The 20,079-nt window shown below is 35.6% G+C and overlaps 1 protein-coding gene and 1 pseudogene across 1 annotated transcript; both read right to left on the bottom strand.

The window, feature by feature from the left end:
* Window positions 1-646: 646 nt before the first annotated feature.
* LOC149254439 (cyclin-L1-1 pseudogene) lies at window positions 647-1,105 on the bottom strand (annotated as a pseudogene).
* Window positions 1,106-14,434: 13,329 nt separating this feature from the next.
* Window positions 14,435-15,874, bottom strand: LOC149254440 (late embryogenesis abundant protein D-34-like). Its single transcript, XM_089460158.1, has 3 exons — window positions 15,299-15,874; window positions 15,000-15,200; window positions 14,435-14,821 (listed from the first exon to the last, which is right to left on the bottom strand). The coding sequence occupies exons 1-3, from the start codon at window positions 15,704-15,706 to the stop codon at window positions 14,645-14,647; spliced, it is 786 nt and encodes a 261-aa protein (XP_089316284.1). The 5' UTR covers window positions 15,707-15,874; the 3' UTR covers window positions 14,435-14,644.
* Window positions 15,875-20,079: the final 4,205 nt, after the last annotated feature.

The following is a 20,079-nucleotide window of genomic DNA, read 5'->3' on the forward strand; positions in this document are numbered from 1 at the left end:
ATAAAAAAATAAACTCACATGATTTATCTTTCCTATTCTATGTTTCCCATGTGTGTTTAACATGGTATCAGAGCAGGCGTATTGCTGCCCTGCATAATTAATGTGAGCCATTTGTCTTATGGCCTTTCTGTGTAGTCATTTCTGCCATCAATTCTGCATCTCAGGAATATTTTCTCATGAATATTACTTCAGCTAAATTTTAGCTGCTCCTGACACTGCCAGCGCTGTCCAAGCGGTTCTGAGATGTCTGTCTGCCACACCTGCGCTGCCCTGACATATTCTATTTATAATTCCTGCGCCCTGTTCAGTTAAATACGCTCAGACTTCAAAACCGTTTCATATTCTCTGCAAATTGGGCTCTGTCCATAATTAACGCCTCTGTCCAGAGCGCTACTCTGCCTCTGCCTCTGTCGCTCTCTGAGCAGTCAGACCATGCCATAATTTCTTCCTCGCCCTCTCTGGTTAAGGTGGCACTACCTAACGCTGAGGCCGTTATACCTGTGCGTTGATTTCTCTGCCCACATGAACGGATTCTTGTAGCTCGCCTGCAATACTGAATGTGCTTGAATAAGCCATTAAACTTGACTCCCTCTGTCCTGAGCGCCTCTGTCCTGAGACTGCGCACTGCCTGGTTTGAACGCCTGCGCTATTTGATATTTTTCTTGAATCCCATCTCTTTCAAAAGGTGGCGTTCTGTTCGGTTCAAGTCCATCTTCATCTCTGCATATTTTTTGGAATGAGGTTCTAAAGGTTCAAGAGGCAAATTCTCTCGCCTGCATTCCATTCGATGAAACACATTCAAAACCTGCGGAATCCTCCGAGGGCTTTCTTCAAGCTTCGCCGCAAGCCAAACACAACTTGCCGCAACCCGCTTGACGTTAAAGCGTGCAAATGATTTTTTGAAATAGAATCGATGAAAAAGAACCTGGCCTGTTGCCATAACTGCTTGTGGCGATCTAAGCAGAATTCCGCTTTCTTGAATCAATTCGCAACCGAATAAATGGAGAGTCATCTCCGTCTGTTCGTCGATTCCATCTTTCCGCGAGGGGGAATTGGCAATCTGCTCGTCCGTCACATAGAACGTGTCGATTGTTGTGTAAATCATGGTGACTATGTGTATAGGCCCTTTTTGTTGCAGCAAGATGTTCCTGAGGCTCGTGAGGGTTGTTTACTGAGGACGTCGGGCTAAACTCATCAAAGTGGAGGCAGTGGACCATCTCTGAGGCCTTAACGGAGGCAGCAGTCTATCTCTAAGACACTAAACTACCTCGGAGGAATTAACAATGGCAGTAGCCAATATTTAAGCCAGTTCATTCTAAAGCCTTCTCTGAGCCAGTGAATTGATCTTAGCACATTAATTGTGGCAGTGAGTCCATTCTGAGGCCTTATTTGAGGGTTTGGACGATATTGCTTTGCTTATCCGAGGTGAATATTTTGTTGAGCACTTGTTCGGATTCGAACTCAGATTGTTACCTGGATTGTTTGCCTTGAAGGGGTTTTAGGAATCGCCCTCTGGAGCAGTGGAAGGTTACAGAGCTGAAAGACGAACTCAAGAGGCGAAGCATAACATCTAACGACATCTCCAACTTCATATCCTTATGCAGTGGGGTATTTTCTGAAGCAACATTGTGTTCAAATGCTCCATAATTGGACGCTGATGTATCAATAACCATGTCTCCAGGATGAATAGTTCGATTCTGACCAAAGTGCTTTTCCATTGCATAAAATATTTCCTTTGTGAAATTTGCTGGTAATTTCTTATCTATGCGCATTGTGTTCAAATTTGCTGGTACTTTCCAAACTGATCAAATTTGCGCCCCTGAAAGAGCAAGGCATTGAAATGTTTGTAAGGGTGGCAAATGAGTTCCTGAATATCTCGTGTGGAAAATGTCCATGCTAAGAACGCCTTTCTAGCTACAGGAGGAACATGACCAGAGATATGTGCTCCACAATCTGAGTGTTTCCCTTGAGGGGTTGGTTTCGCTTCAAGTAAGAGAGAATTGAACTTACCAGAATTTCATTCGAATGAAGGCACTAGATATCGAATTTGAACTGTTTTGAAGTGATATATATACGGTGATATATATTGGTAGCATGATATATATTGAATGCGTTGTTTTAATTTTGAATGTGCTTTTTATATATGTAAAGTCGTTGGCTGGGCTATCGATTTGATGTAACAAGAGCGCTATCTGAAGTATGTCCATCAAAACGTTTTGGTTTTGAGCTTGAATCTGTTCTTTTTATATATGTAAAGTCGTTGGTTCAGGACTTGCCTCTCGGGACGACTTGCCTCTGCGTTAAACATTTTTGCTGACAGTATGATGCCTCTGTGTTAAATATTTTTTGAAGACTCTGTTTATAATTGTGGTAGCGTTTTACAATAGGAGCAGAGGTATATTATTTGACATCAGATCTTAATAGGGCGAGAACCATTCATTCTTGATAGGGAAAGAGCCATTCATTCTTGCAGGCCGAAAGCATTTCCTTATTTGAATCCAAGGGCATATATTATGTAGGAGTTCCGGATGCCTGGAAGACCGAATTCTTCATCATTTTAGGAGGCTGAGATTCATTGGGGATCATTTGTACCACTGCTAAAAGATCAAGGGCGCATTGAGTAAGGACAAGTCCAAGCCTTTCATTGATTAAAATAATGGGCACATTGTTTCATTGAATTTTGGTCATATATGAATGATGTTTATTGGGTTGATGAGCATTTGAATGATTTGAGTCAGTGGGTTTAAGAAGTTATGAATTTGCCTGCTGATGAGTAGATATTGGAATTGAGATAATTCCATATATGATGACTTTTAATGAAAGTATGAAATCAATGGTGAATGATTTTGAACCACATGAAAGATAAGCTTCCGCATGCAAATGGTACACTTGTGAAATTGCCAGCTATTGAGGTTTTTGATTTGGGTAAAAAAAAAGTTGAGATGCATATTACTAGTCCATTTTAAAGAACCTGGATTTTGGGAACTTTTTGCTGATGCTGATTTGAAAGTGAAGGAGTACTTGAAGGATCCAAGCAAGTTTGTAGTTGCTGCTGCCCCAATTGTGGCATTGTACTTAAAACTCACTATAGTGCATTGTTTCCTTGATTCAACTGCTTCATAAAGAGTTTGATGAGATGATTGTAATCTTTTATGTTGCACTCTGATCCTTTGCTGACATTTATAAAGGATATTGCAGTGACATTGAATTGTGAATGATTGTTGCTTCTTCTTCACTGGTTGATAGTTGTGATCTGTTTCTTTAACTTATAAGATAATGAAGAAAATGACCAGACTTGATAATGCATTAGAGTTGTTAAATACTCTGATACATTCCACTGTTGATGAGATGGTTAAGATCAACAAAACCTCTCTATTCAATATTAAAATATGTCTACAAAATGCACAGGAGAATATTGAGTTTTTGCAGCTTGAATCACAACTGCAGCAGGAAGAATTACAGCAGTGGAGTCATCATTCTGAACTTGTTTCTGTTCAGAACAATGAAACAGACTCCCATAAACAGCAAAACAATATTGCTGAAGTTCATTCAGATCCAGTGCCCAATGAAGCAGCAATTGTACATGCAGATCCAGAAATTCAGTCTGCACTTCCCAAGCCCATCATCAGACCTTGGGAACAGCTTGTCCACAACAAGCACAGAACTGGTCTTGGATATGACAAGGACTTGTCCTTTCATATTCCAGACTATGCCAAACCCATTCAGTTTCGGAGTGCTGGATTCATTCATGATAGTTCACCTGCTCTTCATGACAGTTCACCTCCAGCTGTTCCAGATTCTGCCCCTCTTCCACAGCAACAACAACAACAACAAAAACAACAGATCGTGAAATGCCAACACTGTGATCGAGTTGGCCATCTGAAAGATCACTGTTTTTATCTTCATCCATGCAAGCACTGTCATAAAACCAGTCATTCTTCAAACAGATGCTTCAAAAACAAACATCCTGCATGAACAAAGATTCATCTTGGATGGATCGCTTCTTGGCAATGGGCATCAACAGCCAAGAAGATATTCCAAACACATGTCAGAACTTGTTCCAGAATATTGAACAGTCTTGCAGTTGAGTTTTCTCCATCTTCTCACCTTGTATCTGACGGGGGGGAAATGATGGTCATCTACAAGCTTCAAAGTCACATCAAGCGAGCCTGAGCCACAACCTGCCACACCAGTTTCAGAGTTGTAGCCAGCGACAAAGATGCCCGTGAACATGCCTTGAGTTGGCAATCTGGGACACTTCCTCTAGCAGAAGACTTCAGCTTCTTGCCAGTTTTAGAAGAGTTCCGGGAACACAATTGAGAACACTTCCTCTAGCAGAAGACTCCAGCTTCTTGCCAGTTTTGGAAGAGTTCCAGGAATTGCATTAAGCATTCCAGAGTTGTTGGTCATCCTTAAACCATCACAGGTTGAGACTTCCCTTTTTAGGTTGAAGTTTTACCTTTTATGCGGGGTGAGACCTCCCTTTTATGGTTGAAGGTTTCCCTCTTTAAAACAATAGGATCACTTCCTCTAGCAGAAAACTTCAGTTTCTTGCCAGTTTGGAAGAGTTCCGGGAACTGCACTAAGCGTTCTAGTGTTGGTGGTCATCCTTAAACCACCGCCCTTTATACCAACATTTCATAGAGCACATTCAGCCTAGTGCTGCCATGCATTTTTTGCACATTTTGTATTACAGCTCTCTTCTTGGACTCATACATAACCCTTCAGATTAAGGGGGGGAATGTTGGACACCTAATCCTCAATGGGTTAGTGTGGAAGTCGAATGGACAAAAGCAGTCCAAGAGACCTTGGGAGGTGAATCCCAATGGTCACATAATGTACTATAAATGTATATCTCCTGTTAATAAAAAAATAAACTCACATGATTTATCTTTCCTATTCTATGTTTCCCATGTGTGTTTAACAGCATAAACACGATTAACAATAGCAGACATTCCAATATTCAACGGACGGGTCTGTAAGGAGAACGGCCGTATCCTGTTTGAACATTATAGAATAGCCGACGAGGAGCTTCTGAACAATCGAAGCCGTCAACTCATATTCCTCAAATAGAGATAGCAACAGTAAACAAAAAACATTTGCGATAGTTTTCTCTTAATAAAAGTTATAGGAAAACCTTTGGAAGCGATAAGTGTACCAAGTATATTCACAGAATAATACAAACTACAAACCCAGGCAAAGAACGGCTCATGGAAGCCCAACAAATCTCTTAAACAAAGTTTGGTACCAAAAAAAAAAAAAAACACGAATCTATGAAACAGTTATACAATAATGGACAGGTATTGAGCGTAACCCAACAGGGTTTCTGCCTGATCTGCCCTGTGCAGAACCCATATGATACATTGTGTAACAGAGAAGGGAAGCTGATTAATTAACCACAATGATGAAAACCCCAAACCATGACACTCTCTTGCTCAAGCACAGTCCCGGTAGCTTGCCAGGATAAGCAGCGGCTCAGTCTGTTACCTAGGGTATTTTCCTAAACTTTAACCATGGAATTAAACGCCACTTACCAGAATATGTAGAGTGAGTAGGGAAGATCGAGCTGGTCCTCCATTGAGCACTGGCTTCAGCACTGAGGCTCTGCACCTGAGACAAAAGTCATCCACAAACGAATAAGAATCCGAGTTGTGAAAGGGGATAAGGTTAAGAAGAAAAAGAAAATAAACCGTAAACGATCCAGGCATTCACCAGGAAGAGGGAGCACCAGGTTATCCTATCCGAGATTAGGAAGCAAATTCCACTCTCCACCATAGAATCGCATGCTGGAGAGGTACTCTGTGCGGAAATACAAAATACCAGAGACCTGTGGACGTCAGAGGTTGCCATAACAATGAGCTGCAAAAGAATTACCAAAACGCTTTGAGAGAAAACTTCAAGCCTTTTCACCCTCACCTGGAATGACTTCAACCGTCGATCTAGATGGTCTCATCTCCACCATAGAAATGGGCATAGAAACCCAGGAAGTAGCCGTCGTATGGTTTACTCGAGATTTGTATCAGAAGCATTAAATCCTGGAGTCCTGAGCGTTTAATCCAGCACGCTGTATCACATGGTACTGGCAGGTCGATCGTTCATCGTGCCAGATGGACGGTGTGGGGAAGACCAGCTTGCCGAGCGCCAGTTGCCAGAGCAATTCTCGGCAACACTCTTTTCTAGGCCGGATATTTAGGTAAATAACATTTAACTCAATAGGAAATTAATAAATGGCCACTCATTCCATGGTACAAACGACCACTTTATATTCAATCCATTGCACCGTAAGTATGGTTACCATTGCAAATCCGAATGTTGGTTCTCGAGATTGAAAACAGAATTAGATTATCGATGTTACGTGCTATGGTTCAATGTAGATGTAACTTTACAAATAAATAATACGATTCCTATGATATGTAAATGAAATAAAACAATCGATTAAATTGCATCTGAATTCTTATTACTATGTTTTATTATTTTTAAGGAAAAAAAAATTTATCACTCCTATTCTGTAGTGTTACAGGTGGTGAGCAGATATTTAAGTTGTTCGAATATTTTTTGCCATTCAGGGGTCCACCTAAAGGTCCTTCCCTTTTTCTGTAATGAAGTGATTAGATAAGCTACTCTCTAAAATCCTTCCACAAACCTTCTTTAGTAGCCTGCTAATCCCATGAAAGATTGGATGTCTACCACATCCTTGGGTACCGGCCATTCCATTATGGTCCTTATCTTTTCGGGATCCACTGTGATTCCTTCCTTAGTAATTATATGCCCCAAATATTGTATCTGTTCTTTAAAGAATTTACATTTGTTGAACTTAGCGTATAATTGGTGTTCTCGGAGGGTTTTCAATACTAATCTGAGGTGCTCCTGGTGCCCCTCCATAGACCGAGAATAAATCAGTATATCGTCAATGAAAATTAGTGCGAACTTATCCAAATACCGGTGAAATACGATGTTCATTAGACACATAAAAGTTGCAGGGGCGTTGGTCAACCCAAAGGGTAACACCACAAATTCATAATGGTCATATCATGTTCTAAAAGTTGTCTTAGCTATGTCTTCCTCTTTAATCCTGATTTGGTGATACCCTAATCGCAAATCAATCTTTGAGAAAACTGTTGCTCCCTTTACTTGATCAAACAGTTCATCAATACGGGGTAGAGGATACTTATTCTTGATCATCAATTTTTTCAGTTGACGATAATCCATACACATGGGAAGAGTCCCGTCTTTCTTCTTAAAGAACAACACCAGGGCTTTCTAGCGTGACACACTAGGGCGAATGTAGTTTTTGTCCAACAGCTCCTGTAATTGCATCTTTAACTCTGTCAATTCTGGTGTGCTCATTCTGTAGGGTGTTCGGGACACCGGGGCTGCTCGTGGCACCAATTCAATGGTAAAATCTATGTCTCTTTTGGGTGGCAGTCCGGGAATCTCTTACGGAAACACGTCAACAAATTCAAGTATCACAGGAATGTTCTCCAGTGTGGTTGTTTTATCTTTCGAGTTAACATAACCCACTTGGACGGCATAAATCTGAAATCCTTTCCTAATGCATTTTGCTAACTATGAGGTAGTTATGGGCCGAATCTGCACTGGCCACTTAATTCCCTGCACCTCTTGCTTTATTCCAAACTCATCCTTATAACAGATAGTCTTGGTTTTACAATTAATTATGGAGCAATGTTTTCTAACCAGTCCATACCAATCAGTATATCATACGAACCAAGGGGAAGCACATTTAAATCTGCTGTCACTGGTTGTCCTGCTATCTTTAAAGAGCAGTTTTTGACCTTATCAAGTACCCATCTTTTTGCCCCTATTGCCAACTGTACTAGCCAAGGGTCCTTAAACTTAACAGGTTGCAACTTATAATGCTCCACAACCTTAGGACTAATATAACTTAATGTAGCTCTAGGATCAATTAAAACAGTTACAACAAAGTCTAAGAGTTTACCTTCAAATTCCACCATGGTCAGCTGGTACTTTGCCTGATGATCTTCCAGAGCAGCATTAATCTTTGGTAGACTCCATCCTACATCGCCAACTATAGATGCTTCATAGACCTGGGAAACCTGTTCGGTTCCTTTTCATTGAGGGAAATTTTTTATGTAATGGGGTCCACCACAACCCCAATATTGCACTAGAGGCCTTGCTGTCCCTTCGTTGTTTATTTTTCCAGGCTGTTCATTAGTTCTGGACTCAATGGGGGGCTTTAATTGGAGCGGATTCTTTTGTATGTTTCTGTTGTTTTACCCCTTGGCAAATCCTTTGTTACCACCACCTCGATTACCTTTAGTATTTCCAACCAGCTTGCTGTTTTTTTTGTCAACCCATTTCTTACCCAGGATTTCTCCCTTCTGCTTGCTTTACTGGTAGCAAATTCGGGCTTTACATATGGCCTCGTCCATCGTCTTTGGGTTGTCAAATTTGATTCTTTCCTTCATGCTCAAAGGTAAACTACTGGTGAACCTCTATACTTTTGCCTTTTCCTCTCGAATATAAGGCACATAACGGAGCAAGGAAGTAAAACGAGTGATAAATTCATCCATAGTTTGCTGTCCCAATTGCAGGTCATGGAATTCTCTTGCCTTTTCGTCATAGAAGCGTTCGGTCAGGTATCTTTCTTTAAAGTATTTTTGAAATTTTTCCCAAGTGATATTTTGTTCACTTACTCCTCTTACCATCTTAACTTCTTCCCACCACAGGGTGGCTTTTCCCTGTAATTGGAAAATGGCCAACCGTGCCTTGAGGTTGTGATCATATTCATATAGCTAGAAGTATTTGTTCATATTAATCAACCACACCTCGGCTGCTTCCTCCTATTCTTTGTCAAAGTGTGGTGGTTTGATCTTACGGAATTCCCCTTGCAACTCTATCCGTTGCCTTTTTGATGTCTATTGTTCGGAGGCATTATCAGATCGTTCCTCCTCCCTTCCTTCTGACTCTTCAGGTTCTGTGTGATGATTTTGTTCCTCTGATATCCTTTGCTACTCAGCGCTGAGATTCAGTGGTTGCTGATTCTGCTTATCAGATAGAATTTTTATAATCATCTCTTGTTCCATGGTTAACCTTGTGTTATCCTCCCGCAATCGGGCCATTTCATTTTTCCACTCCTGCACTGTCTCCAAAATTGTAAGGTTTGTATTACGAGCCTCTTCTCCAAGCTGTACCCATAATTTAGGGTTATTCTCTGCAGGTCCCTGGCCTACCACAAACCTACGTGATGAATTGTCTGCTCTTCTCATATTGTTAGTCTTCTGTTTTTTTTTCCAGTACTTAACATAAGAAAAGTAACAGAAGAAGAGTCAACACATTAACTGGCTTTTTTTTAACTACTCAATAGAGATGAAAATAAATTGTACTCTATCTGTCTATCAGTTCCAATTCCTAGAGGCCACAGTTTTTGATACTTGGCTCTGATACCACTTGTAATATACCCACGAATTAACTTACCAGATAATGTTTTTTTTACTTAAGTCATACCCTAATCTACCCCATACATGCATAACTACTCAAATGTGTTAACCTTATTAATTTTTAATACACATGCATCAAATTAGAAATATCAAAGGGTAATGCTTTTCTTTGTTATTTTTTTTATGTGTAATCGGAAATATCTCTCTGGTGGGCAGAGAATTAGATGTCAAATTTAATGCTGGCACCACTGGCTCTTTACACCTGGCTTTGGTATTTACTATCCGCTGGCTCTATCACATGATGGGTATGGTCTGAGTACCCTCTGCCTTCATGCCCTCGGGCTTCTCCCCTCATCGACGATGTGGGTGTATGGATGCCCATCCGAGGGCGGAGCTGAACTGATATGCCTTATCCATGTTTTACCCGTAGCGTGGAGATTACCCAAAACACTTGCATCAGGCCTTGCTTCAGCTCCGTCTTCCTTCCTCTCGCCGAATTCGTTCACAACTCCTTCTCGTCAAATGAATGGAGATGATTTTTGTACACTACCAAGCTCCGGACCGAATTGGACCTGGTTATAACAGTATTTGTCTTTTGGTAAGGATTTTATCATGCCATCTTTTAATTTTTTTTGTTCCCTTTCCTCCTTACAGGTTTTGTTTGGTTTCTATTCGAAATTCTAGTATGTTTCACACTTGTTTTTTTGTTTTGTGGACGAGGGTTATGGAGCCGACCTCTAGTGAATCACGCGAGGGTTCGGGTAGATGCTACCCTGGTTTCCAGGTCCTATCTCCTCAATGTTTGGTTAACAGGTAAGTTCCTACATTACTTCTCCTGAAGATGGATGATTCTCTGGTTCTCTTGACAATTTACTCATTCTGTTGAAAGATAGGAAGGGTTCTTCCTTCTATTTAGATATGGCCCTCCAGCCCAATTCCTTACAGCTCCTATTTTGTTTATTGTAACAGAGTTATGGCAGTGTCTATACACTGGACAAGATTTCCCTACTCTTTCCAGGGTTTGGGAAATCTCTTCTCGGAATTTATTTCTCCGAAATGTAGACCATAAAATTTGACAAGCCCTTGGGCTTACTCTTAAATTTTCTATGTAATACTTTTATTTAAGAGAGGATTGTTCAGGTTGTGTTCCTGGTTAATATCCTGTGGGCTTACCACAGTTTCGTTACTCATTGTGCACATTTTCATTTAATTATTCTCCAGTTTTGTTTGTTAAGGTCCTTGTGACCTGAGTAGTGTTAAGTTATAAAGAAGCACGCCCTCCTTGCTGCGCGTTGCGATTCTTCTTGTTATACTGCAATGTTTTAACCCCCGTCAGGGTTCCATGAGTTATCATATTATTACTATGGTTGTGACAGTGCAATTTTATGTGTACAGTTTTGAATTTCCACAGATTGTTATTGGTTTTGTACTGCATGTTGTATGGCATTCTATGTAAGTTATCTCCACACGGTGAAAATGGTTTATGCCTAGCAGGTTGTTGTGTGTTGGCATTTGCTTTAGGGTCTAGCTCTATGTTACTGCTAGTCTCTTGTTCGTACTATTTTACAAGTTCTCTTAAACTTAAATACGCTCCTCAGAGCTCAGGATTATGTTATTATCTAATTTCTCAGGATTACTCACTTCCGTATGGTTATGAAATTGCAAGATTTGATCTTCTGTCACATATATATACAGTTACATGTTTTTGCAATGCTGTCATTTAAATTCATAACTGCATGCAAATAGGAAAAGAAGGATTCTGGTTTTAAATTTGCATATCCTTGCGGATGCTGTTTTGCTCCTCAGTGTTTTCTTTAGAATCTATATAAATATCGCTCCACTGGTAGTGCTCTGGGGTTCTGATTCAATCTTCTAGATTTTCTTGCATTTGTTTGTGTTCATGCATATGTAAAGAAAGAGCCCCTGAACAGTCTTTCTGTTATTTATTGAATGGATTCAAGTTTACTACAATGTCAGTCTTTTCTTTTTTGAAATTCTGAATCTGCGATAAATCTTGTTTTCTGTTTCTTTTCTTTTTTTTAATCTTTGGATAAATTTTCCCATTTAAAAAAAAACAAGAAAGCTAAACTCCTCGCAGATTACTAAGCTCTTACATTAGTATAAATATTTTCTTAGGAGGACACCCATCTCTCCTCTCTGTTTCTTTTCTTTTTTTTAATCTTTGGATAAATTTTCCCATTTAAAAAAAAAACAAGAAAGCTAAACTCCTCGCAGATTACTAAGCTCTTACATTAGTATAAATATTTTCTTAGGAGGACACCCATCTCTCCTCTCATGTTTTCTCCACTATTCACTATAAGGAAAACCTTCCACACCCTTCTTTTAACAGTAAAAATGAAACATTACAAATTTCACACAGCAGTTCCAACCCAAGGGTTTCTTTATGTAACTGGTATTTCTGGCAGGTAAAGATCTTCTTGAAGGTCACTCAAATCTGGGTCTGTTGGCTCTCAACTGCTCAACCATGAGATTCATCTTTTAGGACTAGAATCCCCCCCTTGCTTACTTGCTAGACCACAGTCTTCCGCAAGTTGCTCACACGGCATGTAGGACTATCTAATCATCACCAGACTTAGCCTTCTTTTTTTTTTTTTCCTCCTCTGCCTGTCCCTACAGTGCAGATTTTCCTCTCCTCCCCTCCTTTTCTCTGGAAACTCTTCTAGTTAGGGGAGGCAGTTAGGCATATTTTCCTCTCCTCCCCTCCTTTTCTCTGGAAACTCTTACAGTTAGGGGAGGCAGTTAGGGTTGCTCTCACAGCCACTGTCTTTTTTACCTCAAGAGGACAACTTCCTCCTTGAGAAATTACCATCCTTTAAAGAAACACTTGTTACATCTCATAATGAAAACAAATTATATTTAAATTTTAAATAGATAATAATATCATATTTACCACAGTAAATCAAATATTTACATTTTTCTCCCGGGGCATTACAGAATCTACTTTACCAAATTATCAATTCAAATTATTATCTAACTTATATTATGAAACATAGAGAGAACCTACTTTACTCAATCTAACTCATATTATGAAACATCGAGAGAATCTACTTTACCAAACTAATTCATATTATGAAACATGGAGAGAATCTACTTTCCCAAACTAACTCATATTATGAAACATGGAGAGAATCTACTTTGTAAGAGAGTTGAATAACTTTAACCTTTATAAAAGAGCTCAATAACTTTAACCTTTGTAAATAATACATCAAAAAAATCTACTTTACCAAATTATCATATCAAAATAACTTTAACGTTTGTAAATAATACATCGAAAAAATCTACTTTACCAAATTATCATATCAATTCAAATTATTAAATAATACATCGAAAAAATCTACTTTACCAAATTATCATATCAATTCAAATTATTATCTGACTCATATTATGAAACATGTATGAAACATGGAGAGAATCTACTTTACCAAATTATCAATTCAAAATATTATCTAACTTATAAAATATCAATTCAAATTATCTAACTTATATTATGAAAATATGAAACATCGAGAGAATCTACTTTAATCTCGATATATTATGAAAATATTAAACATCCAGAGAATCTACTTTACTCAATCTATCGAGAGAATCTACTTTGTAAGATCTACTTTACTCAATCTGACTACTTTGTAAGAGAGTTGAATAACTTTATCTGTCTACTTTGTAAGACAAGAGTTGAATAACTTTATCAGTCTACTTTGTAAGACAAGAGTTGAATAACTTTATCGAGAGAATCTACTTACCCAATCTATCTATCTACTTTGTAAGAGAGTTGAATAACTTTATCTGTCTATTGAATAACTTTATCTGTCTACTTTGTAAGACAGGAGTTGAATAACTTTATCTGTCTACTTTGTAAGACAGTTGAATAACTTTATTGAGAGAATCTACTTACCCAATCTATCTATCTACCTTGTAAGAGAGTTGAATAACTTTATCCAAAGAATATACTTTACTCAAGATATCTACTTTGTAAGATCTACTTTACTCAATCTACTTTACTCAAGATATCTACTTTGTAAGATCTACTTTACTCAATCTACCCGAATAACTTTTACTCAATCTACTTTGTAAGAGAGCTAATTGAGAGTTAAATAACTTTAACCTTTGTAAATAACCCGAATAACTTTTACTCAAACTACAAATAACCCGAATAACTTTTACTCAAATCTACTTAATAACCCGAATAACTTTTACTCAAATCTACTTTGTAAGTGAGCTAATTGAGAGTTAAATAACTTTAACCTTTGTAAATAATAAAAAAATCAATTTTACTAAAATTATTATCAAAATATTTCATTATTTTAAAAATTAAAACAATACCAAAAAAATATTAATATTATTTTAAAAATTAAAGCATACCACAAAAAATATAGATATTATGTAATATTAATTGCATATCGCGAAAAAATTTAATATTTTATTTTAATATGTTATATTAATATTATTTTCTGAAATAAAATATTAATTACATGTTAATATGAATATTATTTTTAATTTAATATTATTAATATTATTTTAATATTTTATTTTAATATGTTATATTAATATTATTTTCTGAAATATTTTAATATTAATTACATGTTAATATGAATATTATTAATATTATTTTTAATTTAATATTATTAATATTATTTTAAAATTAAAGCATACCACAAAAAATATATTATTTGCCTATCGCGAAAATTTTTTAATATTTTATTTTAATATATCACATTAATATTATTTTTGAAATATTTTAATATTAATATAAATATTAATATTAATTACATATCACTAAAAAATAAATATGAATAGTATTATTGAAATATTTTAATATTAATTAAATAAGAAAAATATTAATATTGTTATTAAAACATTTTATTATTTTAAAAACTAAACCATATATATAGAATTCGAAATACAATCATTTTAACTTTTGAAAATTCTCGATGAATTTTATTAAAAAAAAATATCAAGAAAGCTTCCCAAAAACACGAAAACAATACAGGCAGGAATGAAAAACATAAACCTTATTACCGAGGAGCAATTACATGGTTCAAAATGGCGCCTATCGTGAGTTATTCCAATAGTCATAAACGGCACCTATCATTAGGTCATTCGATTAAAGATTACCAATCCTACTACTTACACACTCCAAAGGCCATTACACACCAAGAAAATTTACACAAAGACGTAAGAAAATCTCACAAATCCAGATATGCAGGTCATGCCCGAAACCCCATGCCACCCTGTTCATTGACCCTCGCGGCAGCCTCCATGGCATCGCCGACGCCACCGGGATAAGCTTCCCCAGTCTCGGTGTGACTCGCTTCCAGTTCTTTGATCCTCCACGCGTCCTCCGCTGTAACAGCCTTGTCCACGAGCAGGTCTTCAGTAGCAGTCTGCACCATTAAGAGAAAAATAATAACTCAAAAAATAATCCCAATAATATATTAGAAGAGTATAGATCAATTGTAAGTCTACATCATATTAAAGCAGAGTGTGGATTATTAGAGTAAAAGACTGTAGATTAGTTGCAAGTCTACATCATAGTAAAGCAGAGTGTATTGTGATAGTTACAGAAAGAACGTCTCCCAAGGTCGTTTTCATCGAGTACGGCAATCGTGCATTAACATCTGCCGCCGACTGCGCCGCCGAGGCCACGCCGCCTTTAGAGATCTCGCCAGTCCCGGTGGCTTGCCGCTCGGCTGCCTGGACTGCAACTGCATCGCTTAGTTCCACAGGCTTATCACCTGCTCTAATGGCAGCCGCCTCCAATGCCTGTCAACGAAAAATTAACCATACGTTGCCAATGAAATTCAATAAAGAGACGCTCAAATTAAAATAAGTCCAACACCACTCTAGCACGTGCCAGGTACCTCTCCGATGGTGACGTCCGCGGTAGCCGCCGTGGGATAATCTGCGGGCGCCGGGCGGATGGCGAAGCGAATGGCCTGCCCGGCTACGCTTTCCGTAAGGACGTTCACACCGGGCAGCTGGGCTTCGGCGACAGTGACACTCTGCTCACCCACAACGCTGTCTTCTGCCCGGCTGTTCACTAGGCCGGCGCTCTCGTTCATCTCGGCCGCCGCCTGCATGACTGCGGCGGCGCCTAAATTCAGTGTTTTGCCGAGCGCCCTCGTCTCGGCGCTTTGCATGAGAGCTGCGTCCTGCGGAGTGATGGCCTGCGCCGCCAGACTCCCGCTGACGTCGAATATGTCTCCATATGTTATGGGCTCCGGCAATTGATCTTGCGCTTCATCCCTCCTCGCCTGCCCCTGACTCATGATGATCCTCTCTTCACACCCCAGCAACTACAGCCTTAGGTATAACAGGTTACAGACACTCAGTTTGTAATCGTTTCAACTACTCTCACCGCCCTCACGACTTCTTGATTTTATATATAGTCACCAACAATGATATCCGCTACTCCTTGATTTTATATATAGTCACCAAGAATGATATCCGCTACGTCGTGGTGGCTCCTGTTAATGGGTATACACGTTCGGTGCTGCCATGGCGAAGGCTCATGGCAAAGTAATACTGTGCAGACACGACTGTAGTCTACTGTTATTTGAAGAGGTGACACGGGCTGCCATGTGTCATCTGTTTAATACACACCATTGTCGGTTAAGCATCCTTTCATTGTTTATTTTCCATGATAATGTCGATTCGGATTCGGATTCGGATGCGGCCAAGCTCAAATTCAAAATGGACGGTTAAACGTATGGGAACCGTTCGATATTGTTCTAAAATTTTAGCGAAGAAATTAGATTTTAATGTTACTTATGTAATGATCCTTTTAAGGTTATGTCATAATTTAGCAAACTACCACATCGTAGGAGGAGGTTAAATATGAATTTAGATTATGGTGTTATTCTGATTATGATTATTTTGTACATCTTTTCAGGGTATGTTAAATATGAATTTAGATTATGGTATAATTCCGATTATGATTAAAATTTAGTACATATTTTGAAAGTTATTTTTGGTTGAAATTTGGTTTAAAAAAAAAATGTTTTTTTAATATAGTTGGAAATAGATTGAGTATTACCAAAAATTTCTGGTATCTAAAATTCTCAAGTTAGATCACTATAACTCATATTTCTTAAAATTTCTAAAATCCCAAAATTTTTACTACTTTGTGGACAGAATTGTAACCTCATTAAACTACTCTTAGTTTAGATCATAATATAATTATGTTACGAATTTAGATCATAATATAATTATGTTATGAATTTAGATCTAATGATGTTTAAATATGAATTTAGATCATGATATAATTCTATTGATGTATTGATGTTTAAAATTTATGTATTGATTGTAAGATTTGTGATAAGAGAAATAGTTATTTCTTTATTTTCAATATAATTTTGAAATTTAAATTTCATAATAACAATGAAATTTAAATTTCAACTAAGAAAGTTTTTAATGAATTGTTAGTTTTAATATTTAATTTATTAATTTGAATTTAGATTGAATTTCGTTGATTTTTTTTTAAGTATTATTTTTAAAAATTGTTTGATCAAAGTTTTAGGAGAAATTTTATTTAAAATTATTTTATTTTTATTATTTTATGTTTTTTAGATTAGGTAGGAAAATCAATATCTTATTGCTTTTACATGGTTTTAAAGTATGTTAATATATGTATTTAGATCATAGTGTAGTTGTAATCATGTTTAAAATTTTATGTGATTATTGAGATATGTGATTAGAGTAAAAGGTTTTTTTTGTTAAGTTTGGTGTGATTTTTCAAGTTTGACCCGTGATTAGGCTCATTATCAACTAATTGTGCTTGTGGAACTTGATGAAAAATAGTGATTTATTTAATTTTAATAGAATTTTGGAATTTAAATTTCAAATTAATCATGAGTAAAATGGTTTTCACTAAATTGTTATTTTAATATGTAATTTATTAATTTAAATTTAGTTGAGTTTTTTTTAATGGTTTAATTAATGTTTTAAGAAAATTTATATTTAAAATTATTTAATTTTTTATTTTTTTATGTTTTTTAGATTAGATAGGAAAATCCATGTCTTATTACTTTCTTACATTGTTTTAGGGTATGTTAATAGATGAATTTAGATCATAATGTCATTTCTAACCATATTTAAAATTTTATGTAATTACTATGAGATTTGTGAGGAGCGAAATAGTCATTTATTTAATTTAATATAATGAGAGAAATAGTTATTTATTTAATTTTAATAGAATTTTGGAATTTAAATTTCATAATAGCAATGAGTATGAAGGTTTTTAATGAATTGTCATTTTTAATATTTTATTTTATTAATTTTTATTTAGATTGAATTTAATTGATTTATTATTATTATTATTTTTAATGATTTGTTTACTTAAAATTTTAGGAAATTTTGTATTTAAATTTATTTAATTTTTAATTTTTATATTTTTTTAGATTAAGTAGGAAAATTAATACCTTATTACTTTGGTACAACATTTTAAAGTATGTTAAATATGAATTTAGATTACGATGTAATTCTAATCATGTTTAAAATTTTATATAATTATTGTGATATTTGTAATTTGAGAAATATTCATTTCTTTAATTTTAATAGAATTTTTGAATTTAAATTTCATAATAACAATGAGTCTTAATGAATTGTTATTTTTTATATTTAAATTATTAATTTTAATTTAGATTGAATTTAGTTGTTTTATTTTTTTTACCTTAACTAGTTTTTAATAAATTGTTATTTTTATATTTAGGTTTGTAATTTTAATGTAGATTGAATTTATTTGATTTATTTTTTATTTTAATTTCTTTTTCTTTTTAATGAATTGTTCCACCAAAGTTTTAGAAATAATTGTATTTAAAATTATTTAACTTTTTTTATGTATTTTTAGATTAGTAAGAATTATTTTTAGGGTTTGTTAAATATGAATCTAGATCATGGTGTAATTGTAATCATGTTTAAAATTTTATGTAATTATAGTGAGATTTGTGATTAGAGAAATAGATATTTCTTTTAATTTTAATTTTAATAGAAGTTTGAAATTTAAATTTCATAATAATGATGAGTATGAAGGTTTTTAATAAATTGTTATTTTTAATATTTAATTTTATTAATTTAGATTGAATTTATTTGATTTATTTTTTTACTTTAACTATTTTCTAATCCAATTTTTAGAAAAATTTGTATTTAAAATTATTTAATTTTTATATTTTTATGTTTTTTAGATTAGGTTGGAAAATCAATGTCTTATTGTCTTACTAAATGGTTTTAGGGTATGTTAAATATGAATTTAGATTATGGTGTAATTCTAACCATGTTTAAAATTTTATGTAATTAGTGTGAAATTTGTTAGAGAAATAGTAGAATTATGGAATTTAAATTTCATAATAATAGTAAATATGAAGTTTTTTTAATGAATTGTTATTTTTAATATTTTATTTTATTTTATTTAGTTATTTTGAAGATGAATCATATTAAAGGGTGGTCAACAACTTATGATGTGATTAATCTAAAAGACATGATCAAAATCACTATAGATAATAAAAATTTAAAATCAAGCTTTATTTCTTTTATTTTTTTATTTTAACTAATGTTTAACCAAAATTTTAAGAAATTTTATATTTAAAATTATTTAATTTTTAATTTTTTTTGTTTTTTATATTAGGTAAGAAAATCAATGTACTAGTATTTATTTTAATGTTTTTTTAGATTGGGTAGGGAATTCAATGTATTATTTCTCTCGTACACCATTTTAGGGTATGTTAAATATGTATTTAGATCATGATGTAATTCTAACCATGTTTAAAATTTTAGATAATTACTTTTAGATTTGTGATTAGAGAAATAGTAATTTCTTAAATTTTAATATAATTTTGGAATGTAAGTTTCATAATAACAATGAGTATAAAGGTTCTGAATGAATTGTTTTTTTTTTTTGCTAAAGCAAGAGTTGGATCTTCTATTTCATTGATGATATACATAAATTACAACAATCCACAAGGAGTTGTGGATCAAGGGAGGGACCTGAAAACCCAACCGAAAATGGGCAAAACACCCAACTTCTAAATTCAAAAAATCTATACAAGGCTAAACAAAAAGGAAACTATAACCAAAACCAAAACTAAGAACTAAACCGAAGTCCAAAGTGAGAGTCTCATAAATTCACAGGAATGTTGAGCTGGCTTTGACTTAAGAACACCCACCCACTTTTCCAATCTGCCAAAAATAGAGGACAAGCGCATTTCCCACCAACCAAACAACCTGGTCCTTTGATCATCATCATTGATCCAGCATACCCAATCCAATGGCAGAGGACTATTTTGCAACGGTAAGAAGCGCGACCCTTACCCAACCTGACCACCAACTAGCTCAATCATTCCCAACCATCGATCTGTTGCGGATGATCCAATGGAAGACGATCATATCGCACCAACCAATGTCTCCGAACATTAGCATGTGATGAGGCCGGTTTTCAAACCGACCCCACCGCCACTTGTTGCACTCTATATGTGATTGCTTCAAAATTGGTAAAACCGTTTTCCACCCATGAGGCTCGTGATCGCTGGAAAACTGTCCCCCACCCGGTATTCCGAACCCAAACAGAAAGCGCATGGTATTGCGGCCGTCGAGATTGCTTTCTGAGTTGTTTTTTCTTCCAGAACTGAGGGAAGAAGAGACTCCCCCC

The sequence above is a fragment of the Pinus tabuliformis genome, chromosome 7, assembly GCF_031772625.1.
Source record: "Pinus tabuliformis cultivar Carrire ecotype Pingquan chromosome 7, CPIR1, whole genome shotgun sequence".
NCBI classification, from domain to species: domain Eukaryota; kingdom Viridiplantae; phylum Streptophyta; class Pinopsida; order Pinales; family Pinaceae; genus Pinus; species Pinus tabuliformis.